Source organism: Lepidochelys kempii, chromosome 3, assembly GCF_965140265.1.
Source record: "Lepidochelys kempii isolate rLepKem1 chromosome 3, rLepKem1.hap2, whole genome shotgun sequence".
NCBI lineage: Eukaryota > Metazoa > Chordata > Testudines > Cheloniidae > Lepidochelys > Lepidochelys kempii.
The window spans coordinates 18,113,840-18,140,877 of NC_133258.1; the positions used below are offsets into that span (position 1 = coordinate 18,113,840).

Below are 27,038 nucleotides of genomic sequence, written 5' to 3' on the forward strand. Positions count from 1 at the left end.
GCAGCTTCAACTGCTGCTGGCGGCGTGTGGCGGAGAGGCGCTTGAGGGGTCATTCTTGGTCCCCTACCAGGCATCTGGGACCCCCGAGCCCCGGCAGGGCCCCGGCCCCGTCATCACAGGTGCCCCTGGCTGCCCGGTGCCTGGAGCTGCCCCTCCTCCTACTCAGTCCACCAGTGCTCCCGCTCGGGCCCAAGGGGTGCTTCCCCCAGCGTGCCCAGACGAGCGTGAGTGCCCCACCCCTGCTGCCTGCAATCCGGTGGGGCCCCTAGAAGAGGGTGCGGCAGGGATACTGCCAAGCATGGGAGAGGGCCCGCCCCAGGGGGAATCTTCCATCCCTCATGCCGCCCCACTGCTGCCTCCTACAGTCCCTGAGCCATCGCCCCTACCCCCTGACCCGACCCCTGTTAGCCGGCCCCCGGATGATGCCATGGAGGGCTGGGCCCTAGTCCAGGGGAAGTGGGGCAAGCGGAAGGCTCGAGCTCTGCTTCTTTCCTCCGATGTGGAAGCCCCCGCCATAAGACCAGAAAGGGGGGCACTGATGCCGAGCCCTCTGCCTTGCCCATGGGTGCGTTCCATCCACCGGTACCGGCTGGGGAAGACGTGGCAGCATGGGAGGGCAGTACTACCCCTCCACTGGCCCCCGATGGAGCCCCTCCTGCCCCGTTACCATCTGGAGCCCCTTTAAGCCCTGAGGCGAGCGTCACTTCGGGCACTGGCGGGGAGAACTCTGGGATGGTGGAAGGAGAGCTCCCTTCCATCTATGAGGAGATCGAGGCCCTGGGTCTGACCTCGGTCACCCAGGGGGAGGATGACCCTCTGCCAGCGGGGCTCAATCTGGGTGACCTCACGCCAGCCCCCACTTCTCCATGCTCCCTCCCCATCACTGCTGCTTCTGCTCCTGCCTCCGCAGGTTCCCTGGACTCCTCCGTCTGTCCGGCCGCAGGTGGCACCCTGCTGTTGGCCGCTGAGCCCACTAAGGCAACCGCAGGTGCCATGTGGCTGGGACCCGAGCCCCACGGGCTGTCCCTTGTGGGCGTGGGGCAACCGACCTCCTTCCTGGGCGGGGACTCCACTGACAATGCCGTGGCTACTACGCCAGCCATAGAGCCAGAGCCCAGCATCACGGAGGGTCCCCTTCTCACCCCCAAGATTCCTGAGCTTGACCGAGAGGGGCCATCTCCCAGCGGCCTGGCTACCGGGGCCCAGGATCCTGCCTTTGCCCTCTCCCTGACTCTGCTCCCGACCCCTGCCCTGCTCTTACTCTGGATCCCTGCCCTGCCCTGCCCCTGATGCCAACCCCGTCCCTGTCCCCTCCACCTCCCGTGATACCACTGCTGCCCCTGGGACCGTCATCTCCTCACTCCCAGAGGGTAGCCCCCAGGGAGCGACCTCTGTATTTCCCTGTCCCGACTCACCAGGGGCTGCTATCTTTTCTCTGCCGCCCCCAATTGAGCCGGGATCTGAGGGGGGCTGCGTGGCACCAGCCCATCGGGCGCCATGTGGGGGGTCTGCCCCTTGCCTGCCCGTCTCGGTGGGCCACGGGGCTGTGTCAATGGTCTCCCCGGAGGAAAGCCGGGGGGCTAGTGACCTCGGCCCCCCCATATGCTGCGAGAGGAGCTGCAGGAGTTCCTTGCGGACGTCCGTGGCTCCGGTAACAAGGTGCAGCTCACTCTCCAGCGATGGGGGGACTTTCATGAAATCCTCTGGGCCGCGAGGGCCCTCATGGGGGAGGGTAAAAGGCCTGGGGGGAAGCAGGCCGCTGCAGCCTACCAGTGGGTCCACCTCTTCCGTGACTCCTTACTCACCTATGGGGTAGGTCTCGGATTGTTGCGTGGCCCGTTGGGAGCCATGAGCGTCCCTGCTGGCGAGGATCCCACTCAGCCCTCCTCATGGCACCTCTCACCATCGCAACGTTGACCACCCAGGGCTGTAGGATGGGTCTCCGCAGTTGCCAGGTGCTCTCCTTCTTTTGGGAGGGGGAGTACTCTGTGGTTTTCCTGCAGGAGACCCATACGGATCCAGCCGCTGAAGACAGCTGGCGGCTGGCCTTGGGGGACAGGATCTACTTTAGCCATCTCACAGTTCGTACGGCTGGAGTGGCAACCCTGTTCTCCCCCGACCTACGGCCCAAGGTGCTGAGGGTCACCGAGACTGTGCCGGGCCACCTGCTGCACCTCCGGGTCCATATGGAGGGGCTCGTGGTCAACCTTGTTAACGTCTATGCCCTGACATCGGCCCCGGCGCGGCTGCGTTACTTTCAGCAGGCATCTGCCTTCCTCAGCACCTTGAATCCTAGTGAGTGCCTGGTCCTGGGCAGGGACTTTAATACTACCCTCGAGGAGTGGGACCGCTCGGGGACTGAGCAGTGCCCGGCCGCTGCGGACGTCCTCCGGGAGATTGTCGACCATCACTCTCTGGTGGACGTCTGGCGCGACCACCACCCGGACGACGTTCACCTTTACCCGGGTGGAGGCTGCATCTACTTATCACGTTTCCATCTTTCACGGGCCCACTCCTCCAGCATCCGGCTGGCTCCGTTCTCCAAACATCATTTAGCCACCGTGATGGCCTCTCTCTGCACAGAGAGGCTGGGGCCGGCCTATTGGCATTTTAACAACAGCTTGTTGGAGGATGTGGGCTTTGTGGCATCCTTCCAGGAGTTCTGGCTGGCCTGGCGAGGGCAGCGGTGTGCCTTTCCCTCAGCGCGGTGGTGGTGGGACCTGGGGAAGGTGCACGCCTGGCCGTGACTACACCCGGGGTGCCAGCCGACAGAGGGATGTGGCAATAGGGCGGTTGGAACGGGAGGTCTTAGAGCTAGAGAGGCGTCTGGTCGCCAGCCCCGAGGATCCATCCCTCTGCGGGGCATGCTGGGAGAAGCAGGAGGAGCTCCGGGCCCTCGAGGACCATCGGGCCCAGGGTGCCTTTGTTCGATCCCGCATCCACCTCCTTCAGGAGATGGATCGCGGCTCCTGCTTCTTCTACGCCCTGGAGAAAAAAAGAGGGGGGGCCAAGAAGCACGTCACCTGCCTCCTAGCAGAGGACGGCACCCCCCTCATGGATCTGGCAGAGATGTGCGAGAGGGCCAGGGCCTTCTATGCAGGCCTTTTCTCCCCGGATCCGACTGATCCTAACGCTTGCAGAGTGCTCTGGGACGAACTCCTGACAGTCCGTGTGGGTGAACGAGACCGGTAAGAGCTGCCTCTCACTCTGGCCGAGTTCTCGGAAGGCCTCTGTCGCATGCCCACCAATAAATCTCCGGGCATGGATGGGCTGACCGTGGAGTTCTACCACGTGTTCTGGGATGTCCTCAGCCCAGACCTAGTCACTGTCTGGGCCGAGTCTTTGCAGAGCGGGGTCCTCCCTCTTTCCTGCAGGTGAGCCGTGCTCGCCTTATTGCCGAAGAAGGGGGACCTCCACGATTTATGAAATTGGCATCCCTTGCTCCTCAGCACGGACTACGAGGTCATAGCGAAAGCCATCTCGCTGCAGCTAGGGTCCATGCTGGTGGACGTGATCCGCCCAGACCAGACCTACACCGTCCCGGGCCACACCATCTTCGACAACCTGTATCTGGTCTGGGACCTCTTGGAACTCGGGTGATAGGGACAGTCTGTTGTTCACCCTCCTGTCCCTGGATCAGGAGAAGGAGTTCAACAGGGTGGACCACGGGTATCTCCTGGGCACTCTGCGAGCATTTGGCTTCGGACCCCAGTTTGTGGGTTTTCTCTGGGTGCTGTATGCCTCCGCAGAGTGTCTGGTCAGGCTCAACTGGACCCTGACCGAACCGGTCAGCTTTGGACGAGGAGTACGGCAGGGGTGCCCCCTCTCAGGCCAGCTGTATGCTCTGGCGATAGAGCCCTTCCTCTGTCTCCTCCGCAGGTTGATGGGGTTGGTGCTGCGGCTGGTCCTGTTGGCGTATGCCGATGATGTGCTCCTCGTAGTCCAGGACCCGGGCAACTTGGTGCGGGTGGAGGCTTGCCAGGCCATCTACTCGGCAGCCTCCTCCGCCTGGGTCAACTGGGTCAAGAGCTCTGGCTTGGTGGTAGGGGACTGGTGGCAGGCGAGCTCCCTCCCACCTGCGCTTCAGGCCATCCGGTGGAGCGTGGGTCCACTGCTCTATCTCGGCATTTACCTTTCTGCCATGCATCCGTCTCTGCCGGAGAACTGGCACGGTTTAGAGGGCAGGTGGGAGAGCGGCTCCAGAGATGGACAGGATTACTCTGGTGCCTCTCCCTTCGAGGGAGGGCACTGGTGCTTAATCAACTAGTCCTGTCCATGCTCTGGTACCACCTCAACACCCTGATCCTGGCCCTGGGTTTCCTGGCCAACCTCCGGACATTGATTGTGGAGTTCTTCTGGTCAGGACTGCACTGGGTCTCTGCAGGGGTTCTTTATCTACTCCTGGAGGAGGGAGGGCAGGGCCTGAAGTGTCTCCGCACTCAGGTCCATGTCTCCGCCTCCAGGCCTTGCAGAGGCTCCTTTATGGTGCAGGTAGTCTGGCGTGGAGCATCCTGGCACACGCCTTCCTGCGCCACTTCCGAGGGCTCCGATATGACCGGCAGCTCCTTTATCTCCATCCGAGAGGTCTTCTGCGAGACCTCTCAGGGCTGCCAGTCTTCTACCAGGACCTCCTTCGGACCTGGAAACTGTTCACAGCGACCAGGTCTGTGGCGGCCTCCGTGGGGGAAGATCTCCTCGCGGAGCCCCTGTTACACAACCCCCAGCTCCGTGTGCAGGTGGCGGAGTCCCACTCGGTGTGCCAGAGGTTGGTCCTGGCAGAAGTCACCAGAGTCGGAGACCTCCGGGACTACGACCGGGGAGACTGGCTGGATCCCCTGACGCTCGCTCAGTGCATGGGACTCTCCAGACCTCGTACTCCCTTGCGCGTACTTCAGGAGGTGAGGGCCACTTTGCTGCCTGCTGCTTGGGTTTACCTCGACCAGGTCCTAAGAGAGGGTGTGCCCCACCCCACACCCCAGGCCCTCCGGACCTTTTCATCGGGCCCCTGCCCCATGGACCTGACCGACACCCCCGCCCCTTCACCATGAGCTGGCTACAAGAGCTGCAGCCTGTCCCTTTCTGGACCGCGCCAAGGAAACATATATACACGCTCATGCTCCACACCCTTCACATCCTCACCCTCACGTCCCGCCCCGACACAATGTGGAGGGATCTCTTGCCACCTCTAGAGGGTGAGGAGCCCTGTTGGGCTGGCCTATATTCCACCTTGGTCCCGAGGCCCACCAGGGATATCAGCTGGCGGCTCCTTCATGGGGCCGTGAGCACGGGTGTGTACTTGGTGTGGTTCACCCCAATCCCGGCCACCTGCCCCTTCTGCGGCGTGAGGGAAACCCTGGTGCACATATACCTGGAGTGCGCCAGGCTGCAGCCCCTATTCCGGCTCCTCACAAATATTTTGTTAAGATTTTGGTTGCACTTTTCCCCTCACCTCCTTATCTATGCACTCCCTATCAAAGGCCCCACTAAGTCATGGGACCTCCTGGTTAACCTCCTCCTGGCCCTGGCTAAAGTGACCATCTATAAAACCAGGGTGAGGAGGTTGGCCGATGGAGTCTCCTGTGACTGTGGGGCCTATTTCCAATCCTCCGTCCGTTCACGCCTTCGGGCAGAGTTTCTCTGGGAGGCGTCCACTGACTCCCTTGACGCCTTCAAGGAGCAGTGGGCACTGTCTGGGGTTCTCTGCTCGGTGTCCCCGTCTGGTTCCCTTCGTTTGACCCTTTGACCGCACTCCTGTCCCTGTTGTTCATTAGTTGTCCCTGGTAATTACTTGGTTTTCCAGGTCCTGTGGACCCCCCTCTTAGGCTGAGGGGGAGATCCTTTAGCAGTGGGCTTCGCCTGCCCACTTCATGGATCCCAATAAGGCTACTCTGCTGTACCCAACTGGCCTGGGTCTATCACAGTGGTTAATTCTGTGTTGTTAAATAACATCTGCATTTTTTTATTTACTTAAAATCCTAGATAATGAGGCAACTCATGTAAACTGCAGCACACCCTTTATTTCTGGTTTACAATCTTTAAAGAAAAATATCATTAACTACTGTCTGAACACAGTGGGGTTCTCCTCAGTTCAATTTCACTCTTGAGGAACAATGAAAATCTGTAATTAGCACAGAAACAGCAGGAACACAGTGGCTTTGGCTGGAAGTTGGCGTGTGATTTTTTTAATCTGTTTGCTCCGGGACAAAATTCAGCTCAGCAGTGAAAAAGAGGGCGCTCTTTTAAATATAAAAAATGTGGAACTAACATTTGAAATGGCTTCTTCGATTTTTTTAGGTGGTTTCTGTCCTTATTTTGAAACCAAAAATAAAATCCAAGAGGAGTTTTTAAAAATATACGTTTGGGCACGTGTTACCAATGATGCAGTGTGGCTCCATCGCTAAGGAGCTGCCTTGGTGGTCAGGAGAGGTGGCTTCTATGGCTAAGATTTTATTATGGTTATTTTTAGTAAAAGTCCTGGACACAAGCAATAAACAAAAATTCATGGATGCTGTGACTGTTCTGTGACTTTCGCTGCTGCGGCTCCATGGTTTCCCCCACCACTGTGGTGACGGGGAGCAGCAGGGTTCTCTCTCCTCCCTCCCCGCAAGGCTGTCCCTGGTCAACAGAACCCTGAGGAAGGCCCCCTGAGGAGGCTGTTGCCTGTCGCTGGAAACCTGCAGGGGGCCCTGAGGGGGCTGTCACCTGTTGCTGGAACCCTTCCAAGGCCACGCTGGCTGGCAGCTCCAGTCCCGCAGCCCCAGGGACTGAAGCAGAAAATGTCAGGGAGGTCTCTGGAAATGATGGATTTTGTGATTTTTGTGATCTCTGTGACAAAAACATAGCCTTACCCATGTGAACTGAATATTATCATCCCCATTTTACAGATAGGTAAACTGACACACAGAGCATTTGTATGGCTTGCCCTGAGGTCATGCAGCCTGTCAGTTGCAAAGTACTGATTAGAACCCAAGAGTTCGGCCTCTCTGTCTCTCATTGCAAATCATGGTACTCAAATATTAAGGGACAAATGTTCAGTATGATGCACAAGGACATTAAAATACACCCCTAGGTATGTATAATGAAGATGAATAAAAACATATTGTATACATCTCCCTTCCCGCTGCCACTCTCACTATTATTATTATGTAGTCATTTTTTTTCCAGTAGAAAATACTGAGGTACTGGTAATTCAATCTTAATGGTTTTTCTCACCTGCAGAACTGCCTGGAGTGGTTCATGTTGGGACCTGCTTTAATATTGCCTTTCTCTGGGTCATAGATGGTGGTTGCTCTTGCATAAGCTCCTCCAAGAATAAAGATGAACCCATTGAGAGTGACTGCAGGAGCATATTTGTTATCTGTCAATGGAAAGCAATACTGAGATCAGTTTCTAGGCTCAGGTTTGGAGTTGTTTTTGTTTAGAGATAAGGCACACTTCTCTAAACCTCCAAGGCTAGGGAAAGAAAAATGAGGAAATCTTTTTTGTTTTTATTCTTTTCTCCTAAACTTCTCAAAGGCACTTTCAAAGTTCATCATCAGTCCTTCATTCCCCAGTAACCTCCCCGCCCAACTGGTAAAGTTACAATTATCCTCTCCAAACCCTAACTGAGCCACAGTGAAAGCTCTGTTCTTGTATCTGAAATTAATGTGTCAACTTGTTGCAGAGTTTTGAATTGCTGCAAATCTTAACTCACTTTCCATTCCTGAGCAGTGGCTCAGTACAGATGAACCCTAGAGCAAAGTATCCCACTTCTTAATAGTATTAAAAATAGATTATCCTTTATTAATAGATTATCCTTTATTAATAGATTCCTTTTTTGCTTGTGGGTGGGTCCCAACACATCTAAGCATATTTTCTGGGGCCTAACATTTCTCCCTTAATCTTTCCTGCAAACATAACCTAGAGCATGTTCTGCAGCTGCCACTGACTTCAACTGGAGTTGTGAGTGCTCAGCATTTGTGACATGTTAGGCGCCAAATGTCCTAAACTGATTTCTATTAAAGTTTCCAGGGAATGCTTTAACACTGCGGCGTTATCTGCAGAGTTATCAGATGATACCTGGTAAAGTTAACCATATCATTATTTTAATAAATAATTTGTGAAATTTAGCTAGCAGACTTGTTCCATATATCCCTATTATAATACATCATATGCTTATACATGCTTTAAGCATGCTGGCTGATATTTTCCATGCCTGGCATTTGTCTCAGGCATTTCCACTAAAATGGTCCAGCAGTTTCCAGGAACGAGATTGTTGGTCTGCACATATTAAAAAACTTCTCAAATCTTGAGTTGAGACGTTCTAGCACCTCCGTGCTTTGGATCAGGGACTTGTAATTTGGCAGAGTGACAGGAACAACCCTTTTTCTGTTCCAGTGAAAAGGTGCCCAAATTTGGCCAAGTTATAAGCCTCTGAGAAATCTCAGTTCGCACATGCTCAGTAGAATTTGGCAGCTAGTCTCTGAAGATTCATTCTGCACTAGACGAAAGGGAGAGGCTGGGGGCGGGGCTGAAGAATCTGTAACCACTAGACCACACGCTCATCCAGAACCTGCAACTGAACCAAGGCGTCCCGAGTCTTAACATTTCTTTATGGGTCAGTAAATAGCTGGGAAATCAATAGCAAAGTATGTGTCCCCACCCCTCTGCAGTGGCAGGACCACGTAGACAACAACAGTACTGCACCAGCTACTGAGGTAGCTCAGGTGGTAGAGGCCTGTGCTATGGATCTAGAGACCCCAGCTCTACATGGGGAGTCAATATGGTTCCAGGTGAGGGGATATTTTTCTTTTCATTTTTAATTTTTTTTAAAACATAGAATGTTACACACAAAACAAACCCCCAAAACTATGTTAAAAGAACATTATCAAGGTCAAAGCACTCAGAGGTTAGGAAATGCCTGAATTAAGGTTGCCTCTTAAACCTTAAGTCAGCCCTCTTGTGTGTATGCCTTATGGTAGTACGTGAGTGTGTATTTAAAATCTGTATCATGAGGCATATGCACACAGAACAGAATTAAGAAAACTTTCATTCAGGCATTTCCTCACTTGTGAGTAGATTTACTTTAATGACAGGTTTCAGAGTAGCAGCCATGTTAGTCTGTATCCGCAAAAGGAAAAGGAGGACTTGTGGCACCTTAGAGACTAACGAATTTATTTGAGCATAAGCTTTCATGAGCTACAGCTCACTGCATCCGATGAAGTGAGCTGTAGCTCACGAAAGCTTATGCTCAAATAAATTTGTTAGTCTCTAAGGTGCCACAAGTCCTCCTTTTCGATTTACTTTAAGTGGACTTTTTTATTTCAATGTGAGTTGCATGCATGCTTAAAGTTAAGCACATGCTTATGCGCTTGTCTTGAACAGGGCCTAAGTTAGTTTCCTTGCAAAGACTACACTGAAAGTAAGTGGCTGTGATGTGATGCATGCTATTGTTCAAGTTTTAGCAGGAAAGACTCCTGCAGAAAGTTGGGCTACAGTATATGCTCAAACTTTTAGTTTCAGCCTCCAGGGGTCATTGCATGTCAGCTGTCTGTGTGCAGTTAGTAAAGTGACCCAACTGTAGAAAGTACTGAAATGGCTAAAGCAAGTTACTGGAAAAGACAGAAGGAGTCTGTTGCTAACCAAGTATCTATATGCATATGTCAAAAAACACAAATGTACCCTTCAGAAAATGTCATCGCTCTTTGTGATTTAAAAAAAAAAAATAGAAAGCTGGGAAGAAACTAATTCACTTAGAAGACAGAACAATATCTTCTCAACTCCACTAAGCCATTGTAACATAGCAGAAAGACTTATCTGTCCTAACACCTCTTATCCCACATGTTTCAAAATCAAAACGTGTGAGTGTGTGTTCTCTATATTTAACTATCACATTTTTCTGGTCTCTTTCTGGATAACATTCTGCAAGAGAGTGTATAGAGCCCACAAAGAGAGCTCAGAATTAAACGTCCAAATCTCACAGGAAAATTATTTTGGGCTTCCTCAAGGCAGAAGTAATAACTTCTCAGGAGGCTGAATTGCTGCCTTCATATTCCAATTTATCAGCAAAAAAGAGGAAACCCCCTTGGTTATTTAAATAGTGATACTTTTCTCTTTTTAAATAAGCGGATGGGCTGGTTCTCATTCTTTGGCTAGAGTCAATCAACTTTGATTCCTATCACTATTTTCAGTATTTCACCTATTCATAATCTTTTATTGTTTTCAACTTTAGCCACAATTTCTAAGTAAGTACAAAGTAAATTTGAGAGGAAGAGATTTCTCCTACTGGTTTCAGGAAGGGAGAAGTTCATAGCAAGCAAACTCTTGATCTCTGGTGAGGACTTTATATTACAAAAATATAAGGGAACCCCACAGAGATGGGGATCAGAAAAGATATAAACCAACATATTTTGTATTACTGTGGCTGCAGTAAACTCCCACAGGTACCACTGATTTATCTCCAAGCTCGTAATTTCCCCTTAGACTTCATGGTTTGATAACCAAATTTGGTCTTCCAGTTTCTTCCAGGTGAATGGCCAATATCCATCCTTAGCTCTCACATCACTTGGATGCCACCAATTCCCCTTCCCTTCTCAATTTTCCTCTTCAAGGTTGGACAACCTTATTCAAACACTCCACATGCTCCATTCCACCCCCCGCTTAAAGGTCACTTGCTAGCAGGTTAGTGATGAAACCAGATACTAATTGTCCAAAGCCATGTTTTGACTGGGCCTTTTTGATGATGATGATGATGATAGATAGATATGTCGTTGAGCGCCCATGAACAGACAGCTTGGGCCACATCACTGAGGAACAAAACCAAAGCACTCTATATATTAAGTGGTTAGTGGGGATGGGTAAATGGGGAGGGGGGGAAAAGGAGGAGGAAGGGGTTAGGGTGACCAAACATCCCATTTTAGCCAGGACAGTCCCTTTCTTAAGCCCTGTCCCAGCCGTCCTGATTTTTTTGGCAAAAGTGGGCATTTGCCGCATTTGCTCTTGCCAAACGGATCAAGTTGGCAAGAGTAAATGGGACAAATGCCCACTTTTGTCAAAAACGTGGGGTGTGGGGGAATATGCAGGGGAGGGGGTGAGCAGCGATGCCAGCCCCAGCCTTTGGGAAATATGGTCATCCTAGAAGGGGCTGAAAGAGAAATGAGTTGTCATTTCCACAAAGAACCCTTTCAGCAGCAGTTTGAAGACATCTGGACACTTTAATCCACTTCCTGTCATAAAATCTAAATTGGAAACTGTCCAGTATTCCATGAATAGTTTTTGCAACAGAAAGTTAGTTGAGATTTAAATGCAAAAAAAGAAGTAAGAATTTTTTTTAAATGGTAGGAAAAAGTCCCCTGCTTTATTATTTCCCCCTATAATTTTGCTAAGAACTATTGTTCAAAGTGGAAGAACTCACTTCATAACTCCATTCACTGCAATTGTTGCTCTTAAAAATAAAGGGGCAGTTTAAACTCAGTGAGTGATATTCTTTTAGCAATAAGCCATTCCAGAATGTGGTTTGTACTTGTAGGAACTCACTGGGCAGGTGCACTTCTTGGGTGGTTGAAAATCTAGCCTATCTGAGACATATACCAATAACCTCAAAATAACAATATGTTCCCTCTGGTCTGACTTATGGCTACAGTATCACATTAATAAACTATATATTCAGTAAGACAGAATTCTAAAATGTCCTGCTGCACTCAGCAACTGCTGAAAGATCTTACATTGCATTCCAAACCAGTGCTTGGTTACAGCCTGAAATGGTATTAAAATGAATGGCGGAAATGATCCCTGTTGTAAACATCTTATTGAAATCACACCAGCCAAAACATTTTTTTCAGAAAAATGCTGGCACGCCACTTGTATGACTGTATCCAGATATTATTCCTACTGAATAGTCTACTGAATTCCTTATGAGGTGAATATATGTATGCTTATGAAACAGACTGGAAAACTAGTTAATGGAAACCAAATCTGTTTTAAAACTGCGTGTCTCCACTTCTCCCTGCATACCTAAGGCAGAAAAACTCATGATTTGTGTAGCAAATCAACATACAGGAATGGGATAAGATGACATCCCTCAGCAGCCCAGAGATGGCAGTCTGATTCTTAACATAGCTTGTGAGGTCTGAACTGCAAATATTGTAATTAGCAGCTAGTTCTCAGATTTCAGACATTTGGCAAGGAGCTGCTGCAGCTCCTTGAGGCCAGTGTCCTCGTGGGAACAGGAGGCAAGGAGAGAAGGGGAATGAGTACTATACCGCTGACCAAGCACACACCCAACTTCGGATCAATGGAGAGTGCACCAGAGGTGACAGTGCAGAAAATCTAAAGAGGAGGGGTGAGCAAATCTAGGGACTAACAGAAGGGGTAAGAACCACAAATTCCATGCTCATCTAAACCACATAGCTAACTGGCACTTGCTCCCTCTCTCTCTAATATAAGATTTTTGTTTACTATATAGTAGGTCATGATGTTCTTCCAGAGGACAGGTAATACACCACAGGCACTTAAATGAATCCTTAGCAAAGTCTCTTGCCTTCAGTCACAACAGTACCTTTTTTCTGTATGAAGGAAATCTGTATTTTTCTAAAGCAAGATGCTTGTAGCTCACGGAAGCTTACGCTCAAATAAATTTGTTAGTCTCTAAGGTGCCACATGTCCTCCTTTTCTACCTGAAATAGTGTGTTCAATTCCGGACACCAACTAACCAAGAAAATACTGATGAACTGGAGGGCATTAGAGGACCGCAACAAAACAGATCATGAGGCTGGAGGGATTGACTTGCGAAAGACCAGAAGAGCTGAAATGTTACCAGCTTTGGTAAACGGAGACCTTAATAAATATTAAAACACCAAGGAGGGAGAGGCATTATTTAGAGTGGTACATGTGGATTATAGCCAAGTGAACTGAAGAAAAAGAAAATTGAGGTTTAACACTGGGAAAAAATTCTGAGATCTAGTTCTATGTAGCATAGCTTCCCAAGGGACGTGGTGGAAGCGCTAGAAAATATGCTGTCTGGAACAGTCCAGCCCTGGCAGAAGGATGGACTAGAGAGTCTTCTGTATGACCTTCTTGTCCCTGCTTTCTCTGATCCTGAATTTCTAAAAGAAAATCACAGGAATTGTTACTCCTTTAAATTAAAAAAGACAAAATCAGCCCTGGAATTATGAAGTAGATATTGTCTTCAAAGTGTTCACGACAGCCTTAGTGCTCTGACTGAACACTCAGGCGGGGCATAGAATTAGCTGGTTAAGTCTCTCAGACATTCCTATGAAGCGGTGATGAAGCTCCTCAGAGACCTGGCCTCAGATCTTTCCCTAGTATCTAAATTGCTGTTTACCGTGCGCTGTCTCGGCACATTCCAGAAAGCAGTGATACCCACCATGGGAGAAAAGGATGCCAAGCACATCTTTGGCCTACATGCGAACGCCTCTAGTGCCTGTCTGCCCTTTCTGAGGCAAAAGAGTGAACAACATAGCCCTCTATACCTGAGATCCTCTTGAGAGAAACAGCCAGAAACAAATTGAAATGATAGTTGGCGTTCTCCTCAGGCTCTAAATGTCTTTCCTTATCCAACCTTACTGAAAGGAATCTAATAGAGCATTGCCATCTTCACCAAGAGAAAGTTTCCATGACAACAAATCACTGAGGAGCTGGTAGAGACTTGTGCAAGCCCCTGGTTAGCAGAGAGAGCCACAAAAGCAAAATTTAGGCTTCCATTTTAGTAAAAAAAAAGTAAGTTTCTAGCCCTTTTCTTCCAAAATGTGAACTGATATAAATCAACACAGCCAGGGGAGGTTGGCAGGTGCAGCAGGAGAATGTGTGAAGGGGAAGGTGTGTGCGTTGGGGTAAGATCCTGCCAAACACAGTCTGTGTGTCAAGGAAACCACTGAGCTTGGGCATAGCCAAAGAATGATCTCACATTCCCTCCTTCAAATCCTTAGGCCAGCTCTGATTATAATGGTGTGATCAAGGCAATGGGAATCTGATACAGGAGTAGGGGGATGGAATTAATTGATAGGGCCTGACTGGAAATGTTAAGACTGGCTCATCCTGTTGACAGTTTCAGCCCTCTCAGAGGCTGGGACTGAGCTGACAGGTTGCACCAGCTATTGCCAGGGCAGTTGCTACTGGGTAATCCCTTTTTGTGTTTCTATGCACCTGCCCCGACAAGAGCTTTCTAGAACACATGGGAGACATCAGATGTAGTCCCATGAAATCATCCTAGATGCAAGGAAAGGAAGCCAAGCTGCAGCTGCACTGAATGGCAATCCTGCAGCCCCTATCCCTTCCTGCCAGTGCTTGCCTGCTCAGTCTGAAGAGCAGGCATTGGGAAGGCACCTGGAGCCCTGTTCTCTCACTCAAAAGCCGGGGGAGGCCCATCTCCATCCACCAGTCTGGGGAGAACTTCTGCAGTCAGGGGAGAGCTACCCACCTTAAGAACAGAGGGGAAACTCCACCAGTGAGGCAGCTAGGGAAACAGAGGGTGGACACTTGCCAGAACTGAGTCCTAAAGTCACCACCCCTTGCCACCATGTGAGAGTTTTAGCTGAAAACTAGGGGGGAACCTAATGATCCAGAGATGGACATGGTATAAGAAATTAGATTTAGACTAGATACCAGAAATGTTCTTGGGTCCCTGACCTGTGCTTTCCCACACCACTTACCAGATTTTAAAATTTAACTATGGAGATAGGTAAATAAAACTCCTATTTTGCATATAAACTGTGGGCAGCTTTAAATGGAAAACCCACTCAGAAACACAAATCAAAACTTATAGTTACATTAATGTAGGCAACTGATTATTTGATATTGCATAAAGGGTACATTTTAGTGCCCTAGCATTAGACACGAAGTGAACTAAAACACAAAGTGACAAGATGATTATGCTTATTTACAATCACTGACTTCAGTATGTCTATAGTGGTCTTGTTAAAAAAGACAAGCCTTAGGACGTTGTGCATAAAATACATTTTCTTCAGCTCTGCAAGGACAGCATAGCAAGAAATGAAAAGGTAAGCAGTGCAAGTATGAATGCTGGTTTGATTTTGTGGCACTACATTTACCCAGAATTGTTACTAAGTGGCAGCTTTGTTAGATGTTAGGACTGGGAAGAAGAGATGTGAGACTGTTTAACTACAGAATCCTGCCAATCAACAGCATCTCAAGTCCACAAAGGGTATGTCTACTTTGCAATGAAAAACGTGGGGCTGGCCCAGGCCACTTATTTGGGCTCACAGGGCTCAGGCTAAGGGGCTGTTTAATTGCGGTGTAGATGTTCGGGTTCGGACTGGAGCCTGGGCTCTAGAACCCTGCACGGTGAGAGGGTCCCAGAGCTCAGTCCACAGCCCAAGCCTGAATGGCTACACCACAATTAAATGGCTCCTTGGCCCAAGCACTGTGAGTCCGAATCAGAAGGCATGGGTCAGGCACAGAGTGTCTAACTGCAGTGTAGACAAAACCTTACAGACTCCACTGAGTATATTTCCAGGTCTGCAGTCATCAAAAAGTTATTACTGCTGATAACTATTTCGTGACCTATGGGAAACATGTTTCAGTCCTACTGCACAAGTATTTCATTTGGTACACTTACTGGCAGGCTCAGCAGAGAAGCCAGGGATTAAATGAATGTAGACCTTCTTATTCCTAGGAGAAATCTAAGTGGCATAGATTGGAGGCAGATTGGCTGGGCTGTGTGAAAGAGCTCACAATATTGTTGTCTATGCTGTATCTGTTCTATGGAGAGAGTACTTTGGTCTCCAGCTTGTTTCACTAGCATTGAGATAATTTAAAACAAATTACTTCCCTAAAATGCCAACATTCTTGCCAAGGTTGGCTTGGATAGGTTAGCACCCGACTTCTTGGAAGTAATGGACTTACAAGTATGAGCTACCGTATGTCAGACCGTTCCCAGAGAGTAGTTATCAGTGGTTCACAGTCAAGCTAGAAGGGCATAACGAGTGGGGTCCTGTAGGGATCAGTTCTGTATCCAGTTCTGTGCAGTATCTTCATCAATTATTTAGATAATGGCATAGAGAGTACACTTATAAAGTTTGCAGACGATACCAAGCTGGCGGGGTTGCAAGTGCTTTGGAGGATAGGATTATAATTCAAAATGATCTGGACAAACTGGAGAAATGGTCTGAAGTAAACAGGATGAAATTCAATAAGGACAAATGCAAAGTACTCTATGTAGGAAAGAATGATCAGCTGCACACATACAGAATGGGAAATGACTGCTTAGGAAGGAGTACTGCGGAAAGGGATCTGGGGGTCATAGTGGACCACAAGCTAAATATGTGTCAAGAGTGTAACACTGTTGCAGAAAAAACCAAACATCATTCTGGGATGTATTAGCAAGAGTGTTGTAAGCAAGACACAAGAAGTAATTCTTCTGCTCTACTCTGCGCTGATTAGATCTCAACTGGCGAATTGGGTTCAGTTCTGGGCACCACACTTCAGGAAAGATGTGTACTAATTGGAGAAAGTCCAGAGAAGAGCAACAAAAATGATCAAAGGACTAGAAAACATGACCTATGAGGGAAGATTGAAAAAACTGGTTTCAGAGTGGCAGCCGTGTTCATCTGTATCAGCAAAAACAACGAGGAGTCCTTGTGGCACCTTCGAGACTAACAAATTTATTTGGGCACAAGCTTTCGTGAGCTAAAACCCACTCATCAGATGCATGGAATGAAAAATACAGTAAGCAGTATAAATATTACAGCACATGAAAAGATGGGAGTTGCCTTACCAAGTGGGAGGTCAGTGCTAATGAGGCCAGTGCCATTAAGGTGGAAGTGGCCTATTCTCAACAGTTGACGAGAAGGTGTGAGTATCAGCAGAGGGAAAATTACTTTTTGTAGTGATCCATCCAGTCCCAGTCTTTATACTGCTGACTGTATTTTTCACTACATGCATCTGATGCAGTGGGTTTTAGCCCATGAAAGCTTATGCCCATATAAATTTGTTCGTCTCTAAGGTGCCACAAGGACTCCTCATTGGGTTTTTTGTTTTTTTAAATTGGGTTTGTTTAGTCTGGAAAAGAGAAGATTGAGAGGTGACATGATAATAGTTTTCAAGTACATAAAAGATTGTTACAAGGAGGAGGGAGAAAATTTGTTCCTAACCTCTGAGGACAGGACATGAAGCAATGGGCTTAAATTGCAGCAAGGGAGGTCTAGGTTAGACATTAGGAAAAACTTCCTAACTGTCAGAGTGGTTAAGCCTGGAATAAATTGCCTACGGAGGTGGTGGAATCTCTATCATTGGAGATTTTTAAGTGCAGGTTAGACAAACATCTGTCAGGCACAGTCTAGACAATACTTAGTCCTGCCATGAGTGCAGGGGAGTGGACTGGATGATCTCTCGAAGTCCCTTCCAGTCCTATCATTTTATATTTGCCCACCCTGCATTCTCGCCACTGATTACCTTAGAATCACAGACTGGTTTTAAACTCGTATTAGTGGTTGTGAAAAAAGCCCTTTAAAGGGTTGGTCCTGGTTACATACAAGAGCTGCTTGTATTCTGGGAATCTGAACACACATAACACTTATTTAAAGAGCCCATTATCTTATCTAAGGTCAACAGAGCACCACATTTTTACTATGGGCATGAAATACTGGAATTAATCCCATTTTCCTTTTATAAAAAGACCACCAAGTCCCATTCTCTCTGCCTTTGTTTTTTGCATTGTTCATCACATTGAATGTGGAATGTCATTCTCCTGTACAGAGTCCCCCAACCTTTAGTGGGAGGACATTTTATCAGTGTGGTTACTACTACTACTTAGCAGTTGCAAAAATTAAGTATATTTTCAATAATCTCAGGGCCTTTTGATCAAGCATAGTATCACTAGCAGAGATGTCCTCCAGTAGGGGTGCAATTTTTTCAGTCTCTTGTGTTAAACGACTTTATAAATTTGCAAATAAATTGGCCGTATTTATTTCCCAATAAAAATCACAGAACGTTACACTTTCAGAATATTGTTAACTCACTACTTACATTTTCTCAAAAAAAGCACAGATACCATCCCCCACACCCATCGATGGTTTTGATGTATTTTTTGTTAGGAAATAATACAATTTATTTGAAAATGTATGATGTACCCATCTTGGGATATTTTTGGATGATTTTTCCAAGCACGCACGGCCTTGACACGTGCTAGACAATATAATGAGTCCAGGGAATGAATTCTCAGCTACTGCGGCACTTGTACTAGTTTGGTAAGGAAAAGGAATACTTTTTTGCATAATACATTCATTTTTGCAGTATGCTCTGAGCACAGAAAAACCTCATAATGTCACTCAGTCGATTATATGAACAGCAGCCGTTGTGTCCATGTGATGGAAAAAGCCAGGAAACAGGTTTGTTAGCATTGCTGTAATACATAAATATGATTGTTGGTAGCTGATGCCCTCCTGCTGGGTGCTTCATGCTACATCATATGCATGTCATGTTATGTTAGACTGGACACAAAGAACAGCCAGGGAAAAGGAAAAGAGCAATGCTTTATCCACAGGGGAAGCTATAAACACAGATTTTATAGGTGACAACTGACTCCCCAAGACTTGCTTCTTCCACAATGCCTGAAGTAGGGATGTAGTAAATAAATAAATACATAAATAAAATAATATTAATAATTAATATACAGAAGGGGGGAAAAGTAGTTTATTTTGGACATCCATATGTGCTCAGGCCTAACCTGAATAACCATGTCCTAGTAGTGCTGCACCCTATGGTTGCATCCTATCTAACACTGAGTTTAAAATCTTTAGGCAAGGCACCCTTGGTTTGAAGTGTCAAAAGAGTCCCATGTTCAAAAGCAATTTAGGCCTGGATCTTCAAAGGTGTTCCGGCACTTGGGAGTTCAATGGGAGTTAGACGCCTAAATACGTTTGAGGATCTGGGCCTTAGGAAACTAAGTCTCATTGAAAGTCAATGCTATTTAGATGCCCATGTCACTTTTGAGAATGGATCTTAGGGTCACAGGCGGCAACTTTCCTTGGCGCCGGTGGGTGCTCGCGCCCCCCAGCCCCGACTCCACCCCCTCCCTTCCCCTGTTGGACTCCTCCCCAAATCCCTGTCCCAGCCCTGCCTCTTCCCGAGACCGCCGCGTTCCTCCTCCTCCCCCCTCCCTCCCAGCACTTGCCACGTGAAACAGCTGTTTCAGGGGAGAAGCAGGAAGCAGCGGCGCGCTCAGGGGAGGAGGCGAAGGCAGAGGTGAGCTGGGGCACGGGGGGGGGGGGGAGCTGCCGGTGGGTGCAGAGCACCCACAGAGTTGGCTCCTATGCTTAGGGAATGTCTACACTGGAGCTGGAGGTGCAATTTTTCAGCCTTCATAGACATACCCGTGCTAGCTCTGATGGAGCTGGTGTGCAAAAAAATAGAAGTCTAGCCACAGTGGCATGAGAGGTGGGAGGGGTTAGCTATTCTAATATGTACATAGGTTCTCAGACGGGATCATACTCAGGGCAGCTAGCCCATCTCTCCACTTGCACCACCACCACCACCATTTTTAGCATGTTAGCTTGATCATAGCTAACGTGTGTATGTCTATTTAAGCTGGAAATTATATCTTCCAGCTCCTGTACAGACATACCATTAGGCTTCTAAGTCACTTAGGGTTATCTCTGTAAATGGATGTAGGTGCCTAAATGCCATTTTAGGTGCACAGGTGCGAAATTTAGATCCTCAAAACCCCTACTTGGCTGCCACCTAACTCTGTAGGCACCTATGTTTCCATTGGTAAAGTCCCCTGGGGCCCTAATTTCTGATGGTGGGCATGCACAAAGCCACCTAAGTCCTGACTCCCAAGCTGCTTGGCACCTAAGTCCCTGCTCTGATGACTATTTAAGAATTTAAAGGATCTAGCCGTTAGGTGCTTTTGAAATTTTTAGTCCCCCGGTTTTTCTATTTGTTCTGTAAGACATGTAGCGCTCGCCTGGGCACTGTAAACATAACTAATAAAAACAGTGCTGGATCTTCATAGTCCACCTGTCTTGTGGATTTTCTATCCTGCAGGGTGAATTCCATTGAACAACATCTGTGAGTTCCTGCAAAAAAGACCTTTGCTTCCTTTGGGACAAGAGGAATTTCAAAACAGTAATAATAATCCATTAAATGAATGGCATTGTTTTAGGCATGAAGTGACATTTGATGGCATAACAAAATGTTAGTACACTGTATAATGTATAGGGTATCCATATCTGTGTTGTTTTCATTTCTGTCCCCACCTTGAACCCAACCCTTCTAGCTAAATAACCAGGGGTATTAATGAGTGTCATTTGCCTTGAGTGAAGGATCCAGACCACTGAATCTCCAGGTTAATATATTACATACTGTTACCAACCCCATCCAGCATTGCTATTACAAACACCTTTTCCTCAGCCTTTTATTAAAGACATCTTTACATTCAGCCCCTTTGGTTTACTTATTTTGTGGTATAGACATTTATATCCTGACATTTATTTCTTTTTTAAATTGTGAAATGCTGATCACTTACCGATCATTGGAGACTCTATAAAACTCCATGCATTAGTCTGAGGGACATATGACTGAAGGACTCCAGCGGCACGACCAGCTTCATTCACCCCACCAAACACGTAGATCTTGCCACCACAAACAGTGGCAGCTGCAGAATGCACAGCCTTTGGCAGAGGAGCTATTGTCTCCCACTGATTGGTGATTGTGTCATACCTAAAACAAAAGCAAAAGGAATAAGTCCAGATAATACAGTGATGGATGTGTTGTAAATGCATGACAGATTGACAGATAAAATATACAGAGAGATAGGCAGCTAGGCAGACAGATAAAACAGACCTGAAAACATACCTTCTAACACCAAAGCAATCCAACTGTTTTGGTAGATAATGCCATTAATGCTGCTTTCTAACCTTTAAGAAGATAACGATAAAGGCACAGAGAAAACCAGATCTATTTCTTCATATGCCTCTCAAGCCTAATTATAGCTGGAGCTAAAGAAACTCAGGACATCTTTGTCAAGAAGACTTCCACTAATTAATTTCTATTAATTGGAATACAGTAAGATTATTCTTGCAAATCATCGTGGTGATATCCAACAGCAACCAGAGGCAGGGAATTGTTAATATACTTGAATTGTTTAGCTTGTGAAGCTCATCTCATCATCAAACATAATACAACATGATAGCTCTTTTTACTCTAGTTAACTAGCCATTAATGCACATTTTGTGCATGTGTAAATTGCCTCCATTTAATTGCCACTGTATGTATCAAGCTACTACTACACTTCATTGCAGGATATTGCAAATGTTAATGGGGAGTTTGCTACTGGAATAAGATTTCCTCATTGCATCCATTTTTAACATGTAGCGCAACAGAAAAGAATATTCATTAGAGCACTAAATTAGTTTTAAGGTCATCAGTATCTGATTTAATTAAGCCATTGACCATAAGGATGTGCAGTTAATAAACAATGGATTAAGATTCATTTTAGACAACGTCCCAAGATCAGACATCTATTTTTTTAAATAATGTGGCAGTGATCCAAAGAGCTCCAGTAAAATGAGCCTGGGAGACAGTGGAAAACAACATGGTTCAATATTTCCATGAAATGGCACATTCAGTCAAATAGTAGTTGCCTAAATGGTAGTAACTCGGAACAGTTGATGACAAACACACAAGCCTTCATCACCCATTCAGAGCTTTGGCTCCTGATCATAGGACGGATGCTTACAACATGCAAATACTCTAGATTCCTGGTCTTCAGAATCTCTTTCTGAAACTGATATATTTGTTCCTAGTGATATTCTCCATTTGTGACACATCTCTCAGTCTGCCAGGGTATGTCTGCACAACATCGGGGAGTGAGCCTCCCAGCCCAAGCCCACAGACTTGTATTGGTCAGGCTTGCGTAAGAGCGCTAAAACCAGCTGTGTAGCAACTGTACTCTGACACTACAATTTGGGTGGCAGCTTGAACTCTCAGGCTGCGGTGACAGGGCGGGTTTGAGAGCCCAAGTTCCAGCCTGAGCTGGAACATCAGAACACTGTCTGCGTGGCTATTTTTAATGCACTAATGCAAGCCCCATCCACACAAGTCTGTGGACCCAGCCTGCTCCCAGAGGCAGTGTAGACATACCCACAATGTCCAAACGTGGAACCAAACAAGAGATAAAAGACAGGTAATAGAGCAAGGAGCATAAACTGACAGGAACTGATTTATTTTGCACTAGTAACATTTCAATAAAAATAACTGATCACTATTAATAAATTAATAAAAATGAAAAACCAAAATGGAGGTATATTTTAATCAACTAAAATGAGGGAATTTCCATATAATAAAGAGTACTGAGAAATGCACTTTCTAAAGATTTTCAACTTAATGGCACAGAAAAAAACAGAATCATTAGGAGAAGAAACAGAAAAAATATCAAATAATATGGAGGCAGGAACATACGATGGGGCACAATCCTGTACTAGATCTAATTTTTAAAATTTGGTGCCAAAAATAAGGTACCAACTCTGCATTTGACTACCAAAAGCATCACTTAAAAACTTACGATATAATTGCACAGTGATATAAATCTCATATTTGTATGCAATACTAATAGAATCACAGTACTGGAAGGGATCTTGACAGGTCATCTAGTTCAGTCCCCTGCACTCATGGCAGGACTAAGTATCATCTAGACCATCCCTGACAGGTGTTTGTCTAACCTGCTCTTAAAAATCTCCAGTGACAGAGATTCCACATCCTCCCTAAGCAATTTATTCCAGTGCTTAACCACCCTGACAGTTAGGAAGTTTTTCCTAATGTCCAACCTAAATTGCCTTTGGTGCAATTTAAGCCCATTGTTTCTTGTCCTATCTTCGGAGGTTATGAAAAACTATTTTTCTCCCTCCTCCTTGTAGCAAACTTTTAGGTATTTGGAAACTGTTATCATGTCCCCTCTCGGTCTTCTTTTCTCCAGACTAAACAAACTCAAGTTTTTCAATCTTCCCTCATAGGTCATGTTTTCTAGACCTTCGCTCATTTCTGTTGCTCTTCTCTGGACTTTCTCCAATTAGTCCACATCTTTTCTGAAATGTGGCACCCAGAACTGGACACAATACTCCAGTTGAGGCCTAATCAACACGGAGTAGAGTGGAAGAATAATTTCTTGTGTCTTGCTTACAACACTCCTGTTAATACATCCATCCATCCCAGAATGATGTTTCCTTTTTTTGCAACAGTTTTACACTCTTGACACATATTTAGCTTGTGATCCTCTATGACCCCCAGGTCCCTTTCTGCAGTAATATTCATGGCAATATTCACTCTCATCCTAAAAAATAGATATGGACAAAATTGTGTAATAAAAATAGTTTGATACACTGCTGGCGGGATACATGTAGCTACCTCTTGTCCCCCAGTAATTCTAGTATTGGTAATTGATCTGTTGCCATCCCTGATTTTATAATGAAAACAACTGATTAATCCTCTTTTTCTTCTTTGCCTTCATCTTGTCCTGGCAATCAGTGTCAGCAGGTCTTGTTCTTCATCTTCAAACATTCTTGTCAAGTGTCTTCCAAGCTGAAAACAACCCTCTTCATGTCCTTCTTAGCATCTTGAACCACCTTCTTCTAGGTCTTGCTCATGGTCTTTGTCATGTGATTACTAGCTCTTGTTCTCTTTGGCCAACATATCCCACATCTCGTCATCTCACATGACGCAGCCATTGCTGTATGCAGTGTTGTTTTAGCAGTGTCAGTCCCAAAATATTAGAGAGACAAGGTGGGTGGTGAGGTAATATCTTTTATTGGACTAACTTCTCTTGGTGAGAGAGACAAGCTTTCAAGCAACACCGAGCTCTTCCTCAGATCTGGGAAAGGTACTCAGAGTGTTGCAGCTAAATACAAGATTAAACAGACTGTTTAGCATAAGTAGTTAGCACTTTATTCTAAGGGACCATTCAAAGTGAAATGGCGCATTATGACCCAGCCATTTCAGTGGATACTCCCTCAGCTTTTCTGTGTTGGGGGCTACCTGCATCATGGCTCATACCATTTCATTGTGTAGCCTATCAGCTCTTCTCTTACCCCGGTGCCCACCTGAGTATTCTCATTTTGTCAGCATGCACTGGTTGTTCCTTTCTCTTCCTCGCTGACCAACATTCCGACCCATAGCATCTGTTTGTGCGATAACATATCTTTAGAAAGATACGCAGTCTTGATTTAAAGGCTTCAAGTGATAGAGAATCCACCATGTCCTTAGGTAACTCGTCCCATGGTTAATTACCATCACTGTAAAAGTATGTGCCTTATTTCTCTAGTCTCAATTTCTCTAGCTTCAGCTTCCAACCATTGGATCTCATGCCTTTTTCCGCTAGATAAAAGAGCTGTCTACTATCAAATATCTCTTGTCCAGGTAGCACAGACACTTGTGGAACATAATCATGTCACCTCTTAACCTTCCCTTTGATAAGCTCAGTAGTTTGATCTTCTTAACTGTCTCTCTGGCATGTTTTCCAATCACCAGATCATTCTGGTTTAACTTCAGTCAACTCCTAAAGTGTCCACACAAGGATTTACACTGAATTAACTACATTGGTTTAAAAACAGAATAAAGCTAAATCAATGCAACTTTCTTGTGCAGAGAAGAATCACAACCAGTTTATCCCTTGGCTTTCTGCTCTTTTCTATTTACAGTCTTCCTTTCATTCTTGTTATTTCCACCTTTAACTTTAACTGCCACTTTTACAATAGTGGTGACTATCTTCTGACACTCTATTCAACTGCTTATAGCCAAGAGAATTAACCTAAAAAATATCCATCTTGATCTCTTTGCTTGACTCAGACCTCTCATTCGACTCTGCTGTTTACAATAATAAATTAAGACTTAATTTACTGGATCCCATCCACCCAAAGGTTTCCCTCTGCAAAATTGCTCACAGTACTTCTGGCTCTCTACTATGCCAATGCTAGCTCCTGCTTTCCTGTTTCCAAGCCTGTCCACATCATTTTCTGGTGGCGGGCCTACCCAAACACTGTGGGTCTATTGGCCTCATCCCAGTTTATGGACTAGACCTGCAAAATAAAAATAACCTTTCTTGTTTTGAAAATTCTGCATTCCCCAGTTATCCCTCGTAGGACTGATCTTTCTCTCACCTCACTCATCTCATTTAGCATGTGCTTTCTTTCTCTTCCTTTTCCCACAATCTCAGCATTAATGGCAAGACAGGCTTTTACTCTGCAACTTCTGCCCTTTGGAGCAGCTCTCTGCCTTATGAACTCTCCAACTCTTTTCATACCTTATCTGAAAACACGTTTCCCCCCCTTTTCCTCGGCCTCTTAATTTCTCTCCTTCTAAAGTTAAACAGCCTTATGACTAAATGCTTTAATTTATTCACATTATAAAGTCTTTATGTTATCATTATCAATAGTTTATAGACCACCAACCCTTCACTATCTTATACATTATTTAACTTTGGAATACAATTTTCAGGAAGGATGCTATACAAAATAGAGCTTCATTGTGTAGTATCGATCTGCACTCCAGATGGCTCACATGATGTTTAAAATCACATTAATGGTTTTGCTTTTTCATTTCCTTCTGACTGTTCTGAAGATCTTAATGAACTATTCTTGGACAAGGTTCTAGATATAATTTTGTTAAGACATCAATATAACACTGGGTTCTGAAACAGTGTGTAAAATGACAATTACAGATTATTTTATATTTAATTTTTTAAACTGTATTCCATGTGCACATATAAATTGAAGTAGTCAGCCAATTTTAGATAAATCTAGAGGCCCTGTATCAGAACAACATGCTTCATCGTTCAACACCCGTCAGACAGATAATTACTATGAAGTATCCAAATCCATAAACATTTAGCCATATATATAGTCAGCATATACAGCCTTTTCAGCTCTCACGTATTAGGAAGCTCCATCCACTATACAGAAACCCAGTTCACAGATCCTCTTAATTCCTCCATCCGTTATTTATATACAAGCTACAGAATACTCCTGGGGGGATTCTGCGGGACCGTGCACCGGCAGAAAATGCTCATTCCCATCCCGCAGAATTCCTGTACTTCCTTGGAGAAAATGGCAGGAAAGCCACGTATGTGTGTGTGTGGGGATGACCATGGATGCAGTTTTGTGGGGGCGACTACCCCCCCCAACAGTGGTGAGGCATGGGGGGGCAAACAGGGTTATGTGCCACTGACCCCCCTCATTTCTGCAAGCGCAGAGCTGCCCACCTGAAGGAAAGAGGCAGTGGGGAAGGAAGGGGGGGGGTGGAATAGGGCAGGGGGAAGGGAATGTGGGATTGAGGGGAGGGGGATGGAGAAGAACAGGGGACAGGGAAATCACGGGGAAGCGGGAGTCCGGCACGCGGTGTCCCCTTGGCAGAAGCTGGGGCTCCCCCGATAAGCAGGCCCATTGAAAGCTCACCCTAAGAAGCCCTATCCCCCTACATCTAGATCCCCCCCAACAAGTCCCTGCCCACACCCAGGCCCCGCCCTCGCTGAGCCCCAACCACCTTCACCTGGATCCCCTGCAGTGTCCCATTGCCTCTGCACCCGAAACCCCCCAACGAGCTCCTGTGCATCCAGATCTCCTACTGGCAGGGGTGAAAATAAGTCGACTGACTTACTGGTATGCTGGGGCCAGCTCTGGCCCCCGGAAGGGGCAGGGCTGAGGGGGTCAGAGCGAGCCCCAGCCCACCCTGTAAGGTAAGTGCACCCCCTTCTCTGCCTTCCCTCCCCACTGGGGTAGCAGCAGCAGCCCAGGGCTCCTGGGGCTATTTAAAGGGACCAGGGTTCCACTGCTTCTACTGCCCAGGTCCTGTAATTAGCCGCTGGAGCCCTGGGGAAGTGGCGAGGCTCCGCGGCTATTTAAAGGACCGGGTTGGCAGAGGCAGCTGGAGCCCCGGCCCTTTAAATAGCTCCTGGAGCCCCCGCTACCCTAGGGCTCTGGGGACTATTTAAGGGGCCTGTGGCTCCCCTGCTTCTACCACCCCAGTCCTTTAAATAGCCCCCCGGAGCCCTGGAGTAGCGGCAGCGGGGCTCCGGTGGCTATTTAAAGGGCCGG

General features: G+C 46.7%; 1 protein-coding gene across 20 annotated transcripts in view; it reads right to left on the reverse strand.

The window, feature by feature from the left end:
* KLHL29 (kelch like family member 29) overlaps positions 1 to 27,038 on the reverse strand; it is a 601,492-nt gene that overhangs the window by 15,351 nt on the left and 559,103 nt on the right. For 19 of the 20 annotated variants that reach the window (XM_073335871.1, XM_073335864.1, XM_073335869.1 and 16 more), the window contains 2 exons: positions 20,483 to 20,676; positions 7,213 to 7,357 (listed from right to left, as the gene is read on the reverse strand). In XM_073335871.1, the coding sequence (XP_073191972.1) occupies positions 7,213 to 7,357; positions 20,483 to 20,676 (339 nt within the window). The remainder of the gene's footprint in view (positions 1 to 7,212; positions 7,358 to 20,482; positions 20,677 to 27,038) is intronic. The other variant, XM_073335868.1, reaches the window with a different exon arrangement.